Consider the following 21189-nt stretch of genomic DNA (forward strand, 5'->3'; position numbering starts at 1 on the left):
GGTAATCGGGATAGCGCATCAGCTAGAAAGTTCTTTCCTCCTGGTATGTACTTTAGAGTGAAGTTGAAGCGGTTAAAGTACTGTGCCCACCGTACTTGCTTTGGTGACAATTTGCGAGGAGTTTTCAGTGCCTCTAGGTTCTTGTGATCAGTCCATACCTCAAATGGCACCTTGCTCCCTTCTAGATAGTGTCACCAGTTCAATAGCGCCCACCTAATTGCGAAGGCCTCTTTCTCCCAGATTGCCCATCTTCGCTCGCTCTCAGTGAATTTCTTAGAGGTGTAGGCACAGGGTTGCAGGATCCCATTTTTGTTCTTTTGAAGTAACACTGCTCCAACCGCCACATCGCTGGCGTCGGCTTGAATCACAAAGGGTTCCCCTGGGCAGGGGTGCTTTAGAACCGGTTCAGCGGCAAATAGTCTCTTTAAATTCTCAAAAGCTGTTTGACAGCTCATTGTCCATGCTAGTGGTTGGCCCGGTCGTGGCTTCCCTCCTCCTTTGCCTGTTTTGAGTAGTTCTGTAAGAGGAAGGGCAATCTCGGCAAAAGAAGGGATGAATTGACGATAAAAGTTGGCAAAACCCAGAAAGCTTTGGAGCTGTTTGCGAGTCCTTGGGGGTTGCCATTCAATTATAGTTTTTACCTTGGCCGGATCCATTTCAATACCCTCATTGGAAATTCGATAGCCAAGATAGTCTAATTGGGTTTGGTGAAATTCACATTTTGACAATTTGACATAAAGCTTGGCATTCAATAGTTTCTTTAACACTTCTCTCACTAGCTTTATGTGATCATTCATGTTTGTGCTGTATATCAGGATATCATCAAGATACACCAAAACCCCTTTGTACAAGTGATCATGTAGAACCTCATTAATCAACTGCATAAATACAGCTGGGGCCCCCTGTAGTCCAAATGGCATGACTTTGAACTGATAGCTCCCCATTGGACAGTTGAAGGCAGTTTTCCACTCGTCTCCCTCTTTTATTCTCACCCGGTAGTATGCCTCTCTTAAGTCTAACTTAGTGAAGACACTCCCCTTAGCCAGGTGGGTCAATAAATCCTTTAGAAGGGGGAGGGGGTATTTATTTTCCACACTTACAGCATTGAGTCCCTTGTAGTCTACGCAGAGACGAAGAGACCCATCTTTTTTCTCTTTGAACAACACAGGGGCTCCCACGGAAGATTTGGCCCGTTCGATAAACCCCCTCGCTAGGTTCTTGTTCACATATCGCTGCATCTCCTCCATTTCGAGGGGGGACATAGCATACATCCTTGGACGTGGGAGTTTGGCTCCGGGCACCAGTTCGATGGAGCAGTCATTGGGTCTGTGAGGGGGTAGGGCATCACATTCTTTTTCACTGAACATCTCCGCCAGGTCCAGGTACTCTTTGGGGATGACTGGTTCACCTGGGATCAGTGAGGCGGCCATGTGCGCTCGCTCATTGGGTGGCCTAAAATGCCCGGTAACATCTGTTGAATCAATGGGGGGATCAGGCCCTATAGGTAGTCTCACAATTCTCATTCCTTTCTCCCACCAAATCCATTTGTCCAACCAGGCTAGTCCCAGGATCACTGCCTCGGTCATCTTTGGAGCCACCAGGAAACGAATAAACTCCCAGTGTGCACCTATTTCTAGGCGTAAGGGCTCCGTTAATTGTGTAATAAGAGTCCCTCCCATCAGGGAGCCATCGGCTTGCTCAAATCTCATCGGTTTGGAAAGCTGTTTTGCCCTTATGCCCATTTTCATGGCAAACGCCAGACTAATAATGCAGCGGGTACATCCCGAATCAATTAGTACGTTTAAGTCTATTTGTGCTCCAGACATAGGGATTACAAGTTTGGCGGGCAGTGAAAAAGGCGGGATTTGTTGACTCACCATTGGGTCGTTTTCTCCTTCATCGTCGCTATCAAAGAAGGGAAGAGCAGGGGCAGGTCCACCTGGAGTCTTGGCATCCTCCTGTGTGTGGGGTGTAACCTGGGCAACTGGTTCTTGCGTGAGTCGATTGGATTTTTCTCTTGTTGGCCGCTGAGCAGGTTTCTTTTGCCTCGCCGGTCCTGGCTTGCTCTGCAGTCGAGGGTAGGGGACTGGACAGGTGGCCGCTCGGTGTCCTCCTTGTCCACACCGGAAACACCCGAAGGAAGGGCGTGCAGGTGGCCTGGTTCTCTCAGCCCTCGCAGTGGTTGAAGGCTTTCGTGGGGGTGATTGCTGTTCAGGTAGCTCTGGTTGCTGTTCGGGTTCCTGTGGGGGAGGCTTTTTATAGCGAGAGAGCTTAACATCCAGCTTCACGGCCGTCTGGTACCACTCCTGCAGCCGATCAGGTACTTCTCGATAGATGCAAGCCTGGGAGAGGTGATCATCTAATCCCTCGATGAAGTGATGGATGAGGGACTGCTCAGGCCACCCCTCTATTCGACCTGCCATCTTGCGGAACTCTCGCACGTACTCTAGGGCAGGCCTCCCTGCTTGTTTTATCTTGTGAATTTGTCCTGCTGCTTTGAGGCCGATGGATGGGTCTTCAAATCGTTCTCTCAGTCCTAAGAGAAAGAGATGGGGATCCTCCAATTCGAGGGCTTGCTCGCTATATAGATTGTTCAGCCATTCAGATGCTTCTCCCTCCAGGTTGGCCCCAATGACGTCAACCATGGCCCCTGGTTCCGGATAGAGATAGGCCCAGCAATTTAAATGAGAACGCACTTGGTTGAGGAAAAAAATCAGCTTCTCTGGGTCCCCATCGAACGTTGCATTGAAGGGTGGTGCAAACACAGGCTGCTGTGGCCCCCACTGGGGCTGGTTCCATGGCTGCTGGCCAGCGGGGTAGGATGGTACCCCCTGCTGCTGTAGGCCTCCCAATGGTGGCTGCGCAAGTGGGGGTTGTAGTGGTCTTCTCTGTTGTTGGACTGCAGGGGGTGGTGGTGCCCTCTGCTGCTGCTGATCATCCATCTGCTGGGGAAACCCATCTACCCATTGCTGCAGATGCCTCAGACTGGAACTCACCCTCTCTTCAGGGTTGGGGTCTCTGACTGGCAAAGGCAGGGTCTGACAGGCTTCCTGCTGGGCTCCCCACTGCTCTTGTGGCCACCCCAGTTGCTGTAGGCCCCAACCTGGCTGCAGAGTTATGCCCAGGGGTTGCACGTTTGGGGGCTGTGGCCAACCTCCTTGCTGTGGCTGTTCTCCCCCCAGCTGCTGATTTCCTGGCTTCTGTACCACCCCAAGGCATTGCAAGGCCTCTATTGGCTGTGGTAAGTTCAGAGGACATGGATCAGCCACTTGCTGGGGAACCCAATTTCCCCTTTGCTGCAGAGGATTCAAACTGGGATTCTCTCTCTTAGGGATGAAGGTTTCACTTTGTAGGGACTGTTTTCTGTTTCTCATTTCTAAGTTTTGAAATCTTTCCAATGACTCACCCATAACTGTGTTATCTGTCCATTCTGCTTTTGAAGTCTTCGCTCTCAGCTGGGAAATCTGCCAAATTTCTCTCTGCCCCGACTTGCTGGCTGTCGCTTTCCCCCCCGGGGAAACTGTTACAGCTACGGGGTTGGTTTCAGGCAATTTTTTTTTCTCCATAATGAGATCTCCCCCGAGGCTGCTGTTGATAAATCGGGACGTAGATCGTTTGAAAAGAGTGTGGATTCTGGCATGATGTCACATGTTCCGACTAATGAAGCACTTCAAAGAACTTTCAGGCATGTTTCCTAAAGTCTTTATTTGCAGAGCTACAAATTATGCCGGTCACCATTGGACTAATTGATGCCAGAATCTGAACTTCCGGTCATTGGCATCAAGTTTTCCTTGCTCAACCCCTTCCTTCTCATGCAGTCACAGGTCACATTATCCAATTAGTGAGAAGGTCAAACGTTTACTTCCTCTTTCTTTCCCAGGCTTTTTTCCCCCGCCCAGTCTAAGCTAAGTATTAACCCAATAAATGCCAGACAGTTTTGCATATTGTCAAAGCAAGAATATACAGTATTTGCAGCATTGACATCTGGTTCATTGATTTTCTTCCAGAAGACAGTGGCAAACTATTTCCATATTGTTGTCAAGAAAATAACATGAATGTGTACAGGAAATCATAAAAGTCACACTTGATTCCAGGAAAAGTTTTCTTTTTTTTTTAAATTGAAAATTTTTTATTTTTTAAACATACAATCATTTATAAAAATACAATAAAATTTTAAAGTAGAAAAAAAAACCCCATATCCTCCCTCCCACCCCCAACCCCCCTCCCTTCACTTCCCATAGCAGAATACAGGGTTAATAAATAAAAAAAATTATAATAATTAAGAAAAAAGAAAAAAAAGAAAAGAAAAAAGAGAAAAAAATATATCATAATTAACCTTTAATACCATGACCTATAAAACAATTCTCTATAATATTTAAAATTCATTCATAAAATAAATGAAACTTTTTAATTCCATACTATTTCTGAATATAATCTATCTACCTTCCCCATACAATAATATATCTTTCTTGTGTATGATCCTTTAAATAAGCAGAAATTTTTGCCATTTCTGCAAAACTAGATACTTTAAATATCCATTCTTCTAAAGTAGGCAAGGAATCTTTCTTCCAATATAAACCTACTAGTAACCTTGCTGCAGTTAATAAATTCAACATCAAAGTAGTTTCTTTTTCATTTAAGTCAACAAAAATACCAAGTAAAAATAGTTGAGGAGTAAACTTTATCTTTTTTCTAAAAATTTGGATAAGAAATGTTAAATTCACACAAGCTCAAAATTTGAGAGAAAATTTTTATAAAATGTTCTATAGATGGCACTTAGATCCTAAAAAATTATCTTGTATGTATTCCAATATACAGCCCAAATGTTGGAGATGTGGCAATAATGATGCGACATACTTTCATATTTGGTGGAATTCTAAAAAAGTAAAGGCTTTTTGGATTATGATTTGGTGGAACATTCAAAAGATTTTTTTTCAGGAAAAGTTTTCTTACCAGGGCTATATTGAAATTCAACAGGCCAGGCCAGTGTCTTAAAAAAATAAAGTGTCAGAACCTAGTCTTTCTATGGGCATGGGATTTCTTATTCTTTTCGGGTTCTGCCATTCTCCTGGGGGAAGGGGTATGCTTGGGGTGCTGATGTGTATTTCCTTTGCTTTGTTCCTTGCTCTATCCTCTTTGATCTGCCTTATCTCCACCTGCGGAAGAAACAGTGCAGAGACCTAACAGTCTAGGAAGCAGCAATTTATCACTGTTCCCATGGAGCTTTCACACCTGCAGATTGGCCTGTTTGAACCGTCTGAATGGACAGTTGGGGTGGGGTTATTTTGGACTCTTTTGACTATTTGATTCATGTGGGAAATCCTCAGATCTTGCCTTCTATTCCTGCTGTTAACATCTTTCAATAAAAGTTCATTTTGAAATGATGCTGTTTCAAGAGTTTTGCTTCTTTGGGAGGATTGATTGAGGCAGGTCCTTACATTAGGCAGGATCTACAAAGTGCTCAACCTGGAGGGAGAACCCGTACCACAGGGACTGTGCAAAAGATGTCGAACCACGCTGGTGAGAGAGGAGAAGTCAACCTTGGCAGAGAAGCTCCCTCCAAGCCTGGCCTGAGTGAGAGCAGCTCAGATTCCTCTTGCTAGTCGACAAGGCCATGACCAGAGAGAGTCGGGAGAAACTGAGATGGTCAGTTGGCATTGGGAAAAAGAAAGGTGAAAGCCAAGAAGGTGGTAGCCACCAGCCGAGGTGGAAGTGAGAGATGGAGAGGTTGCTGAACCTCAGCGAGGAGGATGACGAGAGACCGCCCAATCTGATGCTTCCTCAAACAAGCCATCAACCTGATGGTGGAAGCTTTCAAGTCCCTAAAAGAGGAGGAAGAAGACCCCTGCCGGGGCTCGATGATAGCGGGGATGGGGGAAGAGGAATGCTGGGAGGGTGAGTTGGTAAACCTGGATCCTTCTACTAGCACATCAGAGGCTAGGGAGGTCATGGCAGTGGCCGCCACCCCAGCATGGGTCACCCCAGCTGGGGGAGATGGGCACCGAGCCAGGCAGAGGAGAACCTACAGACCCGGCCGAAAAGTCCCGCTCTTGGGAATGAAATACAATGGGACACCGCAGCAGCTGAGATTTTTCCTAGCTACATGGAGGAATATGACCGAGACATTCCCAATGACAATGGACAGGTAAGAGTGACGACCATGGCCCTGGAGGGAGTGGCAGCTCATTGGATGGTGACCCTGCATAATGCCGATGCTCCCGAACTTCAAAACTTCAACCAATTCATGGCTGCCCTAAGGAGGAGGTTCAAGGACCTCTTGGCCGATCGGAAAGCTAGAGAGTGCATAAAAACAGTGGACGAGTATATGGAGGAGTTTAGAAACCTGGCATGCCGACTTAACTGGCCAGAAGATGTTCTAGTGTGCCATTTCAAAGACGGGCTGAATGATGACCTGCACCATGTGTGCATTGCTAGGGGAGTTCTGGACTGCCTCCATGATTGGTGTATTCTAGCCGAGGAAGCGGCTCTTGGGGCAAACCTGGAGACGCTCCCCCTAGGGGGGAAAACGGGAGGCGACAAAACCTCCTCCGCAGCAGCACCATGCTCAATGGCTTGCTTCAAGTGCGGTAAGGAGGGGCACTGGGCTGAAGAATGCCCTTCTAAGACTTCTGTGCGAAAACCCAACCGAGCCAGTGGAGGGAAGCTTGGAAAGACCCCACAATGACCCAGGGAGACCGCCATAAAGAGCACTGAGGTTGTTGAGGTCCGTTCTCCTGAAACCCCAGGGGAAGGAACTCTGGCTGGAAAATCACTTGACTCTCCCGACAGTGACTCTGAAAATGAACCCCCGGTAAGTGGACCTATCACACCCCTCACTAGAACCATAGAACTGTTTAGTCCAGGGATGCTGAGAAAGGTAACCCAGAAGGCCCTAGTGGATTCAGATTGCACCCGTTGCCTCATAAACCCAATCTTAGTGGGGAAACTACGAATCCCGGTGAGGAGGTTGAAGAAGCCAATTTCATTTGGCCAATTAGAATCGGTCCATCGCAGGGGAGATCCCAGCCACCCTTGCCACCTAGCCAATCCAGCTCACAATGGAGGATCACACAGAGACGTTGATTATTATAGTAATCCCTGGCATGGAATGGCCCCTAATATTGGAAATGACATGCTTGAGGAAATGGAACCCAAGGATGGACTGGAGAACTGGAGAGTTGAGGTTCCCAAAGGAAAGACACACGGTGCAGGGCGGAAACTGCAAGACCAAGAAAAATGGAACCCCGGAGGTGGTAGCAGTGGCAAAAGATTGAAGATTAGAAATTGCCCGAGGAATACTGGGATTTAGCTGAGATGTTCAGCAAACAGCGGTCCGACGAGCTATCCCCTCATCGGCTCACTGACTGCGCCACTGAGATTCTACGGGGGCCAAGTTACCTAAGCCCAAAATGTACTTGATGACCCCCACGGGAGCTAGAGGAATTGCAGAAATTCATAGAGAAAAATTTGGTGCGAGGTTTCATACAATCGGCGAGATCAAAAATGGCGGCCCAGGTTTTGTTCCAAGAAAAAAAAAATGGATTTCTTCGGTTCTGCGTAAACTACAGGTCTTTAAATGCAGTGAGCAAAAACAATATCTATCCCCTGCTACTGATGAAGGATATATTCTCCCACCTAGCAAAGGGGAAAATATTTTCGAAATTGGACCTATGGAAGGCATGTTACCGGATTAGGATTAAGGAAGGGGATGAGTGGAAGATGGCATTTAACTGCCCCATGGCCTGCTTCCAATTTAGGATGGCAAGGAGCACCAGCAGTGTTCATGCAACTGATCAATGAGGTCCTCCAGGAACACCTCTACAAGGAGGTTCTCGTATATTTGGTGACATCTTAATTTTCACTGAAACAAGGGAGGAACGAGTGAAATTGGTCAGGGCAATACTAAATAAACTCTATGCCACACTGTCAATGTGTGAGTTCCATAAGGAAAAGATTGAGTATTTGGAATATCACATATCCCAAAATGGAATAGAGATGGACCCAGAAAAAGTCAGGGCAGTGCTGGAATGGGCACTGCCATGCATGAGGAGGCAATTGCAAAGTTTCCTGGGAATTTGCTAATTTCTACTATCAGTTCATTCCTTTTTTTGCTCAAATCATGCTCCTTATTACCAATTTGCTAAAAACAAAAGAGGAGAGTAAACCAAAACTTAGCCAACCATTGAAATGGACTATGGAATGTCAAGCCGCGTTTGAGAAGTTAAAAAGATTTTTCTCAGCTGAGCCGGTCTTTAAGCACCCAGACACAGAGAAACCCATTGTCATACAAGCAGATGCCAGCGACGTAGCAGTAGGCGCAGTACTGTACCAAGAAAACCAAGAAGGCTGGCTGCAACCCTGTGCTTAAATGTCCAGAAAATTCACTGAGACAGAACAAAGGTGGACAGTGTGAGAGAAGGAAGCCTATGTAGTACGCTGGGTCCTTCTCACATGGAGGCACTTCCCAGAAGGGAGTAAAATCCCCTTCCAGGTGTGGATTGACCACAAAAACCTTGAAGCCTTAAAAATCCAAAGAAAGCTGTCATCAAAACAATCAAGGTGGTTTCAACACTTCCACCAGTTTAACTTTACTATCAAATACCTGCCTGGAGAAAAAAATTTCTTAGCAGATGCTTTGTCAAGGTTGCCACAGTATAACAGCACCAAAACAGAAGTGACTGATCCTCTCATGCCATCCAAACAATTAGCAGTCCCAGTAACCACACACTTGCAAGCAAAAAAGTCAAAACCCTGGATAGTGAAGCAGGAGTGGAATTCAGGCAGACTTTGGAAATGGATGAGTGGTTCCTCAGTCATAAAAACCTCTGCTCAATGGATGATGGACTACCGTGGGTGGGTGGAAAATTATATGTGCCCAAAGCCCAGAGACTGAAATTTATGCAACTATGTCATGACTTAAAGATGGCTGGACATTTTGAGTTCATAAAAATGCTCCATCTAGTAAAGAGACAGTTTTGGTGGCTGTCCATAAAGAAGGATATTGAAAGCTATGTAGCTAGCTGCCCCATTTGTGCAGCGGCAAAGCGAAGATAGGGTAGAACACCAGGGCTATTGCAGATAGTAGCAAGCCCATCAGCACCTTGGTGAGAGATTTCCATGGATTTTATTGTAGAGTTACCGGAGACCGTAGGGAACACGATCATTTGGGTGGTGACAGACTTATTCTCCAAACAGGTGCACTTCATTCCATGCACCAAGATTCCCATGGCCAAGGCTTTAGCAAAGATGTTTGTATAACATATCTACTGATTGCATGGGGCTCTGCAACTCATAATTTCAGACAGGGGGGTGCAATTAACTTCAGAGTTCTGGAGAGTCTTTTTGGACCTCCTTGGGACCACCGATGGCTTGTCATCTAGTCATCATCCGCAAATGAATGGTGGGACAGAACGTTCAAATTCAGTATTGGAACAATACTTAAGATGCTTTATTAATGATCAACAAGATACTTCCTTTTGCAGACGTGGCTTACAACAACACTGTTCATTCCAGTACGGTTTACACCCCATTCCATGTTGTAATGGGACAAAGCTTCAACCCAATGCCCGGATTGCCAGTAAACGAACCCACCATCCCCTCCCTGAAGGAGTGGATCACACAACTTCAAAATACATGGCTGGTAGTAGAAAAGCATTAGATGAGGCTAGGTAAGCTATAAAGCATAGGCAGATAAGAAGCAAGTAGAACCTAAGCCATTCAAAATGGGGGAGAAAGTATACTTGTCCACAAAGTATTTAAAATCTTTGCAGCCATCAAAGAAATTAGGGTTAAAATTTATGGGACCATTCCCCATAAAAAGGGTTATTAACTCAGTAACTGTAGAATGAGAACTCCCTAAAACGTTAACACAAGTTCACCTGGTATTTCATTGCAGCCTGTTAAAACGTGAACTGAGCTCACCTCTAAGGCCAGCTGCGGTTCCTCCTCCTCCACCTATTACAGTGGAAGAAGAACAGTATTTTGAAATCAAGTAGATCTTAGATTCCAGGAAACACCATGGGTCAACACAATACCTAATACCTTGGAAGGATCTTCCATCTTCTAAGAATGAGTGGGTTCATAAATAACATGTCAGGGTTCCAAGGTTGTTAAAAAAGTTTCACTCCCAGTACCCTGATAAACCCGACTAAACTATTTATACTTTTCTCATCCTGTTATTTTTTTTCTCTCCAGTTGGATCTCTTATTTTCTTAAGGGGGGGGGCATGTCAGAACCCAGTCTTTCTATGGGCATGTGATTTCTTATTCTTTTCGGGTTCTGCCATTCTCCTAGGGGGGAGTGGTATGCTTGGGGTGCTGATGTATGTTTCCTTTGCTTTGTTCTTTGCTCTATCCTCTTTGATGTTCTCTATCAGGGTGAGAATGGAATGTGCCTCCAGCCATCTGCCTTATCTTCAGCCATGGAAGAAATGGCGCAGAGACCTAGCAGTCTTGGAAGTGGTGCCTTATCACTCTGTTCTCATGGTGCTTTCACACCTGCAGATTGGCCTGTTTGAACAGTCTGGATGGACAGCTGGGGTGGGGTTATTTTGGACTCTTTTGACTATTTGATTCACGCAGGAAACCCTCACATCCTACCTTCTATTCCTGCTGTCAACATGTCCCAATAAAAGTTCCTTTTGAAATGATGCTATTTCAAGAGTTCTGCTTCCTTGGGAGGATTGATTGAGGCAGGTCCTTACATAAAGGCTATTCCAGATGGAGAACTTCACAACAGTAATCACAGGACTTTAAGCAGCTAAACAAATACTCTCTTCCTCTTCAAAGCATTTTCATGATTAGAAAAGCTTAAAGATGAGAATAGTCAAAAGAGTTGAGATGAAGTATGATGAATATTTTGCAAAATTCTATGAAGGAGGAAGGGCAATGGAAGATTCATGTAGAAGCAGTGAACTACATGCCTTAAAATTTGATCCAAAAGGCTCTGCAATGTGTTTTATAGAAGTTTTATAAGGGGCTTATATTACATAATATGTTGAAAAGTTATAGAAGCTGTTATAGGCTTAACAGTAAATATATTTTCAATATTTAATAAATATTTCAATGTATTATAATAATATAACAGCATAACTAAACTTTGAAAGTTTAAAAATCATTTGTTTAAATAAATTTTGCATTTGGGAAGATCAAGAACTGCCACTTGCATTCACTTGCTTTCATCCTTCCCTGAATTTGTTTTTCCTTTAGTCCATTTATTTGTTTGTTTTTGTCAAATGTAGGTACCACATGCAAAACTTACTTAAAAGTCTGACAGTTGTTGATGATGGCAACCATGTACTGGACATAGCATGGATGATACTGACGATTTCTTAAATGCTCCTCTTTATATAAATGTGCTTCCTCTTTATACCTGAATAAGGGAAGGGAGAACAAACTCAATGAAAAAAGAAAAGAAGGTAAAATCTTAAAACTGCTCTATCTATTACCCAGAATAGATAGATTAGGCTTTAGCAATTTCCAGAGGGATACGTTTGTAGTGTATAGTTTCTGTAAAATTATTTAAAAAATTAAAAGTAAGCAAATTCAGTGGGTTCAGTCATAAGTCACAGTGAGGTGGCAAACTATAAGATTGCATTACCATTTGCAGAAAAATCTATACAAATAGTCCTTGACTTTTGACTTGTCTCTTAATGATTGTTTAGAGTTATGATGGACTACCCCAGGGCTACTTACAACTCGATTTTGAAGTTCCAATGGTCACCTCTTTCACCAGGGTTATGTGACTGCATGTCAGATGCTTAGCAACTACTGTCTGTAATGTCTGTGGTCATGTCACTGTGTTTTTACAAAGTTTCTGCCAAAAACGTCTGGTAATAATAATTTTACCTGTTAAGAAAGGAACTCATTTGTTGAAGGCACAAATGCAGCACTTTTATTTTCAAATCTTCACTTATCTGAGTAGCCACCTGAAGATTCTGTTCAAACATCTAAAACCAGAAAACAATTAGCTAACATTTCACTCAGAATTAGGCAAGTTTCCTAGACATTCAGATGAACAATATATTTTTTTCCTGCCATTATAATTTGAGTTACAAAATTTTGCTTGTGCTATACGAACACATTATCTACATTTGGGATATGAACAATGGAATAGCAATAGCACTTAGACACCTCTTCATAGCTCTCTATATAAGAATCTCTCCAAGAATCTTTAGTAAAACAAATTCAAAAGTTCCAATCTATTTTATATTTTATATCCAATCAGAAGAGTATAACTCTTACCAATACTTAGTATTTCTTTAAAGTTTTTAAATGTGACTTAAAGTATTTACATAAAAATATTCTTATACCTGAAATACAATAGCTGGGAGTGTTGTTTGATAATATCCATCCTGATCTGCTTCTGGTTCATTTTCTTTTAGCCAGTCTTTTTTATCTGTCTCCAGTGCTTTTCTTAGCCAGCCTATAATGTTTGACTAGAGAATCAAGAGAATGTTAAATCAAGAGAAAATAAAATTTTGTTAGTACTGAACTGATGCTAGAGATGGTCCACCTGGAAGTGCCCCAGTCCATATGAAGCACGATTCTAATTTCCCATATCTTCATTTATCTTGTCACCATTTTTTACTTTTAGGTAGTATTTACCTATTATTGAAGGTTATCCTGTTTAAAGCCCTAATTAAGCCCATTTTTCTGAGATTTTTTTTTCTTCTGTATAGCCCTAGCTGGAGCCAGTCCACTTTTCAATTCTGTATTTGACTTGCTGGCTTAATCTCAATCAAATTTACTCTTTTTCTGTCCATTTTTAGAGAAATATCATGTTGACAACAGAAGATAAATTCTAATGGACCTGAAGAAAAACAGGTTTATCTAAAAGGCAAGACAACAGAATAGGGAGCTATATTTCCTGAGCAGAGTTTCTAACTAGGACACTACCAAAAAAGTCCTGCTCCTGATCATCTTCAGTGTAAGCCAATTTCATTGGACAGATCATGAGCAAGTGCTCTAGAGCTCAACAACACAAAACAATGATCACTCATGATTAGGAAGGATGTCAGAGTCATCCCAAAAAGCCTTTTTTTTTTGTCTAAACTCTAATGATGATCTGTCAGACTCAAAAAAAGCCTCCATCAACACTTGCAGAACCACCTTTAAGTCTGATAAGACAAAATAATGGACTAGTAGCAGGCCAAAATGCTTGGATCTTTTGAGGAATCCAAGTATTAATAGCAAATGACTGGAGATATATTATCACTTATCAAAGTCAGAGCTTTACCCCCTATGATACTCTGCAACATTACAATGCAAGCCAAAAGGAGGCAACATTTGCATTGTGATATATATTTTATCATTCACCCATCCATCCCAGATGCCTCTGATTATTATTTTTTTTACTTTTGTTTACTTCTGCAGAAGTCTAGCGTTGTCTTTCTCCAGAACGCAGAGCCAATACTAAGAGCTAGTTCTCTTCTCAGAGAATAGGAAATCTATAATAAATCCTGCCTTCCAATGACAGACAAAAATTAACCATTTGCATTGGTTCACTCCTTTTTGAATGAGAAGAGTATTTAATTTTTGTTTGATGTGGAAAAAATGTACTTAAGTTTATCTTATACTTGGGAATATTAGTCTTCCGGTCAACCCGGATTTTTTTTTATTGTATTTATATGCACTGTTTATAATAATAATAATAATAATAGTAAAGTTGGAAGGGACCTTGGAGGTCATCTAGTCCAACCCCCTGCTCGGGCAGGAAACCCTACACCATTTCGGACAAATGGCTGTCCAGTCTCTTCTTAAAAACTTCCAGTGTTGGAGCATTTACTGCTTCTGGAGGCAAGCTGTTCCACTGATTAATTGTTCTAACTGTCAGGAAGTTTCTCCTTAGTTCTAGGTTGCTTCTCTCCTTGATTAGTTTCCACCCGTTGCTTCTTGTCCTGCCTTCAGGTGCTTTGGAAAATAGCTTAATTCCCTCTTCTTTATGGCAGCCCCTGAGATATTGGAACACTGCTATCATGTCCCCCCTTGTCCTTCTCTTCGTTAAACTAGACATACCCAATTCTAGCAACCGTTCCTTATATGTTTTAGCCTCCAGTCCCCTAATCATCTTTGTTGCTCTTCTCTGTACTCTTTCTAGAGTCTCAACATCTTTTTTACATCGTGGTGACCAAAACTGGATGCAGTATTCCAAGTGTGGCCTTACCAAGGCATTGAAGAGTGGTATTAATACTTCACGTGATCTTGATTCTGTCCCTCTGTTAATGCAGCCTAGCACTGTGTTGGCCTTTTTGGCAGCTGCAGCACACTGCTGGCTCATATTTAAGTGATTGTCTACTAGGACTCCGAGGTCCCTCTCACAGTTACTACTATTGAGCATGGTGCCACGTTGTCCAATAGCCAAGATGGATAGCACTGAAATTAGATGAATAAATTACCGTAAGAGTTGACATATATGTGCTGAGAAGTTCATTCACCACATCCTGAGAAAGAAGAGGCTGCAGAAAATTCATCTCCAGTTCTGGTGCCAGTTCCAAATTTCCCATCATTTCTTCACTAAAGTAAAGTGTACAGACAAATGACAAATAAAATTCTAGGATCAATTTTTCCTTAGTTGCAAAAAGTGCACCATATATACACACCACACACACACACAACCAGGCAAATAATGAAATATTTTTTAAAATTTTAAAATAGCAAACTCTAAATACAGACAGTCTAACAAAGCAATTTAATAATAGTTTTTTAAACTGAAGTGTTAAATAGGCAATTGATGCATATTTTAGTATTTGCATTTTTAATTCTGCAAAGTAAAAGTAAGTTTTTCTGAACAATTATTTGTTTATGTTTTATACAGGTACTTGGAGGATACCTAATTATATAACTGGAAATTCACAGTTAAAATCTCCTTAACTTAGACTCCTAGATTTAAGAATTCAAAGCTGTGTGCATATTAGCAATAAGAGGCATGTTAAATTTGGAAGATTAATTAGAATCTTCCAGATGTGGATTGCAAATAATTTATATATTTAGGAGATGAAGGAAGGAATAGGAGATGAGTGGGGATTAAAAGGGGTTAGAAGGAGGTTTAGAAAAAAAGAAAAACAGGAACAGAAGAGACTCAGTTTAGTTTTATTTCTTTTTGTTTACTCTGAATGTTTTAGTTTTAAATTTTGAACCATAGAAAAAAATACTAGAAGGCCAAATCTTTTTTATTTAACAGATAGAACCACCAGTTCTTTGAATGCTTATAATATTCTATCCAATGGAAAGAAAAAGTAAAGAGTACTTCATCCAGTTTTCAAGATCTTATTCTGCAGCATTTTTGAACATTTTCCAACCTACTATTGCTTCTTAATGCTTAACACTTGAATATCTAAAAAAAGAAAACTTCCATTTTCCCCCTTTTTATTAAAAATGTAAATTCCTTGGAAACAGAATAAACTAAGTATAGGTAGTCCTCAACCTGCAATAATTCATTTACTGAACGTTCAAAGTTACAATGGCACTGAAAAATGTGACTTTTTACCATTTTTCACATGGTCACATGATAGAAATTTGATTTCTTGGCAATTGGCTCATATTTATGACAGATGCAGTGTCCTGGGGTTATGTAGTCACCTTTTGTGACCTTCTGACAAGTAAAGTCAATAGAGAAGTCAGATAAACTTAACAATTAGGTTACTAACATAACAAATGCAGTGATTCACTTAACAACTGTGGCAAAAAAGGTTATAAAATGGGTCCAAGTTCACTTAACAACTATCTTGCTTAGCAACAGAAATTTTGGGCTCAATTGTAGTTGTGAGTCGAGGACTATTTGTACAAGATATAAATGTATGTTTATTCTTAATATTCCATAAACAGTAAGGGATAGCCAAATGCTTTTGACTGCATGACTTTATGACTGAACTTAAACAAATCTATTTATTTAATTATTTTGAGAATTCATTTTGAGAGTTTCCAATGTCTTCACTGAAGAACAGACCTAGGGAAGAGATTCTCCCCCCCCCCGGGTCCAATTTTCGCTTGCCGGTGGGTCCATTTGGGCTGAAAGCTGCCCTGGAGAGGTGGCTACCAAGGGGTGAGGCTTTGGGGACCACGGGTCGGTGGTAGCCAGCTTGTTGGAGCCAAAGGAGCTCCCGGAATCAGCAGAAGAAAGGCAGACGGCATTTATGCCGTCATTGCCAGCTGATTGTCAGAGACAGAAAAGAAGCTCAGAATGACAGCAAACAGCTGAGCCCGGTGAGAATGCTGTCTTCTTTCTCATGCTGATTTTTGGCAAATAGCTCATTTACACCTTGGAGCAAGCCTTTCACCTTTAGGGAATGGGTGGAGCCTTTTTTCCTCCCCTCCCCTCCCCTCCTGAACTTAAGTGGCAATTTAAGCTTCTGTGCAACTTAAAAACTCTTTACATAGTAAAGCTGTCTGAGGCTCAAGAGAAATTTGGGAAGGTCCTGTTTTTACAGAGGCTTTTTGCCTTTGTTTTTTGTTAGAAACCCACTGTAGCCTTTACTTTTTACCTTTTAAATTCTATAAACTCTCTCTCTCTCTCTCTCTCTCTCTCTTCTCTTTCCCCTTTTAAATGCACTGGGAATGGATACTTTGTGTCACCTGGTGGCTACACTGAGAAATTTTTTCACTTTCTTTTGCTTGGAGATGATTTAGACTAGAAGTTTGGCTGCATGCCCAGACATTTTTTTATCTAAGACCATGAAATCTTGCTGAGAAAAGACTTGTCTTTGGTTTATTTGGCCTCATAAGACAGACTATATTGATAAATAAAGGGTACTTGGAGCCATCTACTTCTTTGGATTATAATTATTGTTTTTGGAACTGTCTTAGAAGAAGAATTGGAAATTAAGAATTTTTTTTAAAAAAAGAATTTGGTGGACTATAATTTTGATACTTTTTCTTTTTTCTTTTTATCCTTTTTATCCTGGGAGTATTTTCTTTTTTCTCTCCTTTTTTATTATCCTTCCTCCTTTTTTCTCCTGTGGCTGTTTTTTACCTTTTTCTTTTCTTTTTCTTTTTAACTATTTTTGTGGATTTTCCCTCCTAGCAATAGGAGCTTATTGGATTATAAAAGCTGGCCATTTGGCTACCTAGTGGATTACAATATAAGATATAAAGACAATGATGAGCGTTTCAAACCTATCTAAACTTTGGAAAAAAGGATCTTCCGCCCCTGTCTCAACTTCTGCAAGTCCAGTATATCAAAAATCAATCACAGTGCTGCAGTAAGAAAAAATGGATGTTCAACAAAGAGACACTCAGGCAATTTTGCAGGCAATTGCAGCTTAGGCAGCAAAACACTATGAAGACTTGAAAAATGATCTTGATAAAGTGAGCAAAAAAATTATTAACCTAGATTCTCAAATTGAAAATTTTAAACAAACGAATACAGATAAGCAACAAAAGATCAAAAAATAAAAGACAAATCAGTGTAAGTTGACCAGAAATTAGAATCCTTAAAAGATGAAAATGAAAAATTGGCCCAAATAAATGGAGAACTGGAAGATTTTTGGGCGGTGATAGAGATGGAGCAAGCCTCATATTTTTTAAAATTTCAAAATATAATAGAAGACAAGGAAAAGGACCTCCTAGACCTGATAATTGAGCTACTTGCAGATGTTCTAGGAATGGGGAAGACCCAAATGGAAGGAGAATTGGACCAGGTCTACAGAGTTAACTCAAACTATGCTAGAAGAAATAAGGTGCCCAAGGAAGTCCATGCTAGATTCCTTAAAAGATCCATAAGAGATGAGATTTTGAGAAAAGTAAGAGATCAACTGTTAAAATATAAAGACAAAGAAGTAGTTGTGCTGAAACAAATTCCTAGAAGGATAAGAGAGGCTCAAAGAGATTACCAGTTTTTAACCAGGAAATTGGTTGAAAAAAGAGTGAATTTTAGATGGTTGATCCCAGAAGGGATCCTAATCTACTGGGACATGAAAAGATATAGACTGGACACACCGCTTCAAGCAATGGAATTTTTTGACAATCATAGAGCATTCTTAGAAAAAGGCAATTCTGAACCCAAGAAGCAAGAGGAAATGGCAGCTGAAGGAGCGGCTAAACAAACAGAGGAGGGAGAAGTTAAAAACACATATTCAGAAGAAGGAGCAAGACCGAGAGACCAGAGACAGATACGATCGACTAGAAGGTTGAGACCTAGATATAACTGAAAGATATGGAGGAGATTGGAATTTTATCAATAAATATAAATGGATTGAATTCTCCTTTAAAAAGGAGAAATTTTTTTACAAGACTACAAAAATTAAAAATGGACATCATTTGCTCCAAGAGACACATATTAAGAGACAACATTTTAAAATTTTAGAACAACCAAAAATGGACAAAGTTTATTGTACACTCGCATCTCAAAAGAAAAGAGGAATAGCCCTTTATATTAAAGAAAAGATGAATCCCAACAAATTTATGCAGATGAAGAGGGGGGAATACTAATGGTGGAAATCATGGTGGATCAAAAACAGATATTGATGGTAGCAATATATGCACCTAATGATAAGCAAGAGCAATTCTATCAACAACTACACAAGAAAATATTGGACTTAAATTACCAAAATCTTTCTATAATGGGAGAGTTCAGTGCAATAGTAGATGCGACTCTAGACTACAAAAGCCATAAACAAGGAAGAAAAGGAGGAAATATACTACCTGAAGCGTTTTCAAAAATGAAAGAAAGAATATATAGAGAGAGAAACCACAAAAACCCACAATATACATTCTATTCAAATAGACATAAATCATGGTCTAGAATTGATATAATATGGACATCTTTCGACTTGAAAATGATAATACAAGAGGTCGAGATAGAAACTAATGTTTGGGCAGACCACAACCCAATAAAAATGACCTGGAAAGGAACCGAGAAAAAACTAACATGGTCTCTGAATAAATCTACATTGAAAGAAAAAGAATTCTTACAACTAGCAACAAAGGAAATGGAATTTTTTAAAAAATAAATAAGAAAGAAGAATCATCCCTCCAAAATGTATGGGACACGGCTAAAGCATATTTTAGAGGGTTGGCCATAACTTACACTTCTAAAAAGAATAAAGAAAAGAAACAATTACAGTTAAAGCTGAGAGAAGAACTTAAAAAATTGGAACTAGAGTTACAAGTAGACCCACAAAAGAAAATCCTCAAGAAATAAATGGAGATAATAAAACATAAATTAAACCTGGCTGAGATGGATATAATGGCACAACAGATTAAACGACCTAAACAGAACTTTTTTAAAAATGCCAATAAGCCGGGGAGATGGCTAGCATTGAAGAAAGAGAAAGAAAAAAGAACGATAAATAAGCTACAAGATTCAAAAGGAGAATTGCAATGTTGCAATGAAAAAAATCATTAAAGATTACTATGAGACACTTTAAAGGCAGAAGAAAATACAGTCGTACTTAAAAGAAACAGATTTGCCAAAAATCCTAGAGAATATTCGAAATATACTAAATGAGAAAATATCAATGAAGCTATAAAAAGACAAAAAAAGAGATAAGACTCCAGGTCCAGATGGAGTTCCTGAAGAATTCTACATAGCATTACAAGATGTGTTAAGTCCAAGGTTGAAAGACCTGTGTAATGAAATCTTTTTGGAGACTAAAATACCAAAGTCATGGACTGAAGCTAATATTATTTTGATACCCAGAGAAGATACCGACCTTACACACATAAAAAAACTACACACCAATATTGCTATTAAATGTGGACTATAAAATTTTTACTTCGATAATGGCAGAAAGAATTAAGAAATTCTTGACTGAATTTATACATATAGATCAAAATGGCTTTTTACCTAAAAGACAGATAAAAAATAACTTAAGAATGATTTTGGATGTTTTAAAGTACTATGAAAATAATCCAGGGAAACAGATGGCATTAATATATCTTGATGCGCAAAAAGCTTTTGACAACTTAAATTGGCAATTTATGTTCCAGCAGTTGATGGAAATGGACTTCAGGAAAAACTTTATAAATGCAATTCAAGCAATTTACCATAAATAAACGGCTAGAATAATTCTAAATGGAGATTATACAGAAAACTTTGATAACAAAAAAGGTACAAGACAGGGATGTCCATTATCCCCACTGTTATTTATATTAACATTGGAAGTATTGACCAGAAATATTAGACAAAACATAGAAATTAAAGGCCTGGAGATAAAAGAACAAAAATATAAATTACAAGCCTTTGCGGATGATTTGGTTTTTATCTTGGAGGAGTCACTTGAAACAGCTACTAAACTGTTGGAGAAAATAGAAAAGTTTGGAGAAGGTTTGAAATAAACAGAGAAAAGGTTTGAAATAAATAGAGAAAAGACTAAAGCATTAACAAAAAACTTAACAGATAAACAGAAAATTCAACTTATAAAAAAGACAAATTTACAAATAGTTAAAAAAGTTAAGTATCTAGGAATCTACTTAACAGCAAGATGTATAACATTAAAAGAAGATAACTATGAAAGATTGTTGAAACAAATAAAATTGGACTGGGAAAAGTGAAAAAATCTTCAACTGTCACTGCTAGGAAGAATAGCCACAGTGAAAATGGATATTTTACTGAAAATACTCTTCTTATTTCAAACGATCCTTGTAAACTTGGGAAAAGTCTTTTTTGATGATCTAAATGCAACAATATTAAGATTTATTTGGCAAGGGAAGAAAGCACGAATTAAAGTGAAAATGTTACAAGAAGCTAAAAATAGTGGAGGATTTGGACTCCCAGGCTGGAGACTATATTATCAAGCAGTCATCTTACCACGGCTTAAAGAATGGATAATGCTGAGAAACAAAAGTCTATTGTACCTAGAGGGGCATGACCTACAAATTGGTTGGCATGCTTTCCTATGTACGGGAACAATAAAACACACAGATATTTCCAAAACCATTTCATAAGGAATGGGAAAGAATAAAAGAGAAAATTGATATTAAGCTACCTGAATGGCTTTCAACAATGGAAGCTTTTGCCTACCCAAATTTAATTAACTATAACAAAGTCGTCACCTATAAAGATACCCCGGATAAGGAAGGAAAATTGAAAGACAGACAAGATTTACAATGACAAAGTATTGACATAGCATAGTGGCCATATTTGCAAATTCAAACAAGGTATGAAAAAGATGCAAAGAGAATGGGATTTTATAAAGAACAGAATTTGATCAAATATTATTAAAAACAGATGAAAATCTGATCAAGAAACTTT

General features: G+C 40.1%; 1 protein-coding gene across 3 annotated transcripts in view; it reads right to left on the reverse strand.

The window, feature by feature from the left end:
• EXOC3 (exocyst complex component 3) overlaps positions 1 to 21189 on the reverse strand; it is a 138321-nt gene that overhangs the window by 35352 nt on the left and 81780 nt on the right. For all 3 annotated transcript variants that reach the window (XM_039355610.1, XM_039355611.1, XM_039355609.1), the window contains 4 exons: positions 14396 to 14513; positions 12311 to 12436; positions 11847 to 11947; positions 11260 to 11370 (listed from right to left, as the gene is read on the reverse strand). In XM_039355610.1, the coding sequence (XP_039211544.1) occupies positions 11260 to 11370; positions 11847 to 11947; positions 12311 to 12436; positions 14396 to 14513 (456 nt within the window). The remainder of the gene's footprint in view (positions 1 to 11259; positions 11371 to 11846; positions 11948 to 12310; positions 12437 to 14395; positions 14514 to 21189) is intronic.

This window comes from Crotalus tigris, unplaced genomic scaffold (genome assembly GCF_016545835.1).
Source record: "Crotalus tigris isolate CLP2741 ecotype Arizona unplaced genomic scaffold, ASM1654583v1 scf7180000018697.696732, whole genome shotgun sequence".
Lineage (NCBI taxonomy): Eukaryota > Metazoa > Chordata > Lepidosauria > Squamata > Viperidae > Crotalus > Crotalus tigris.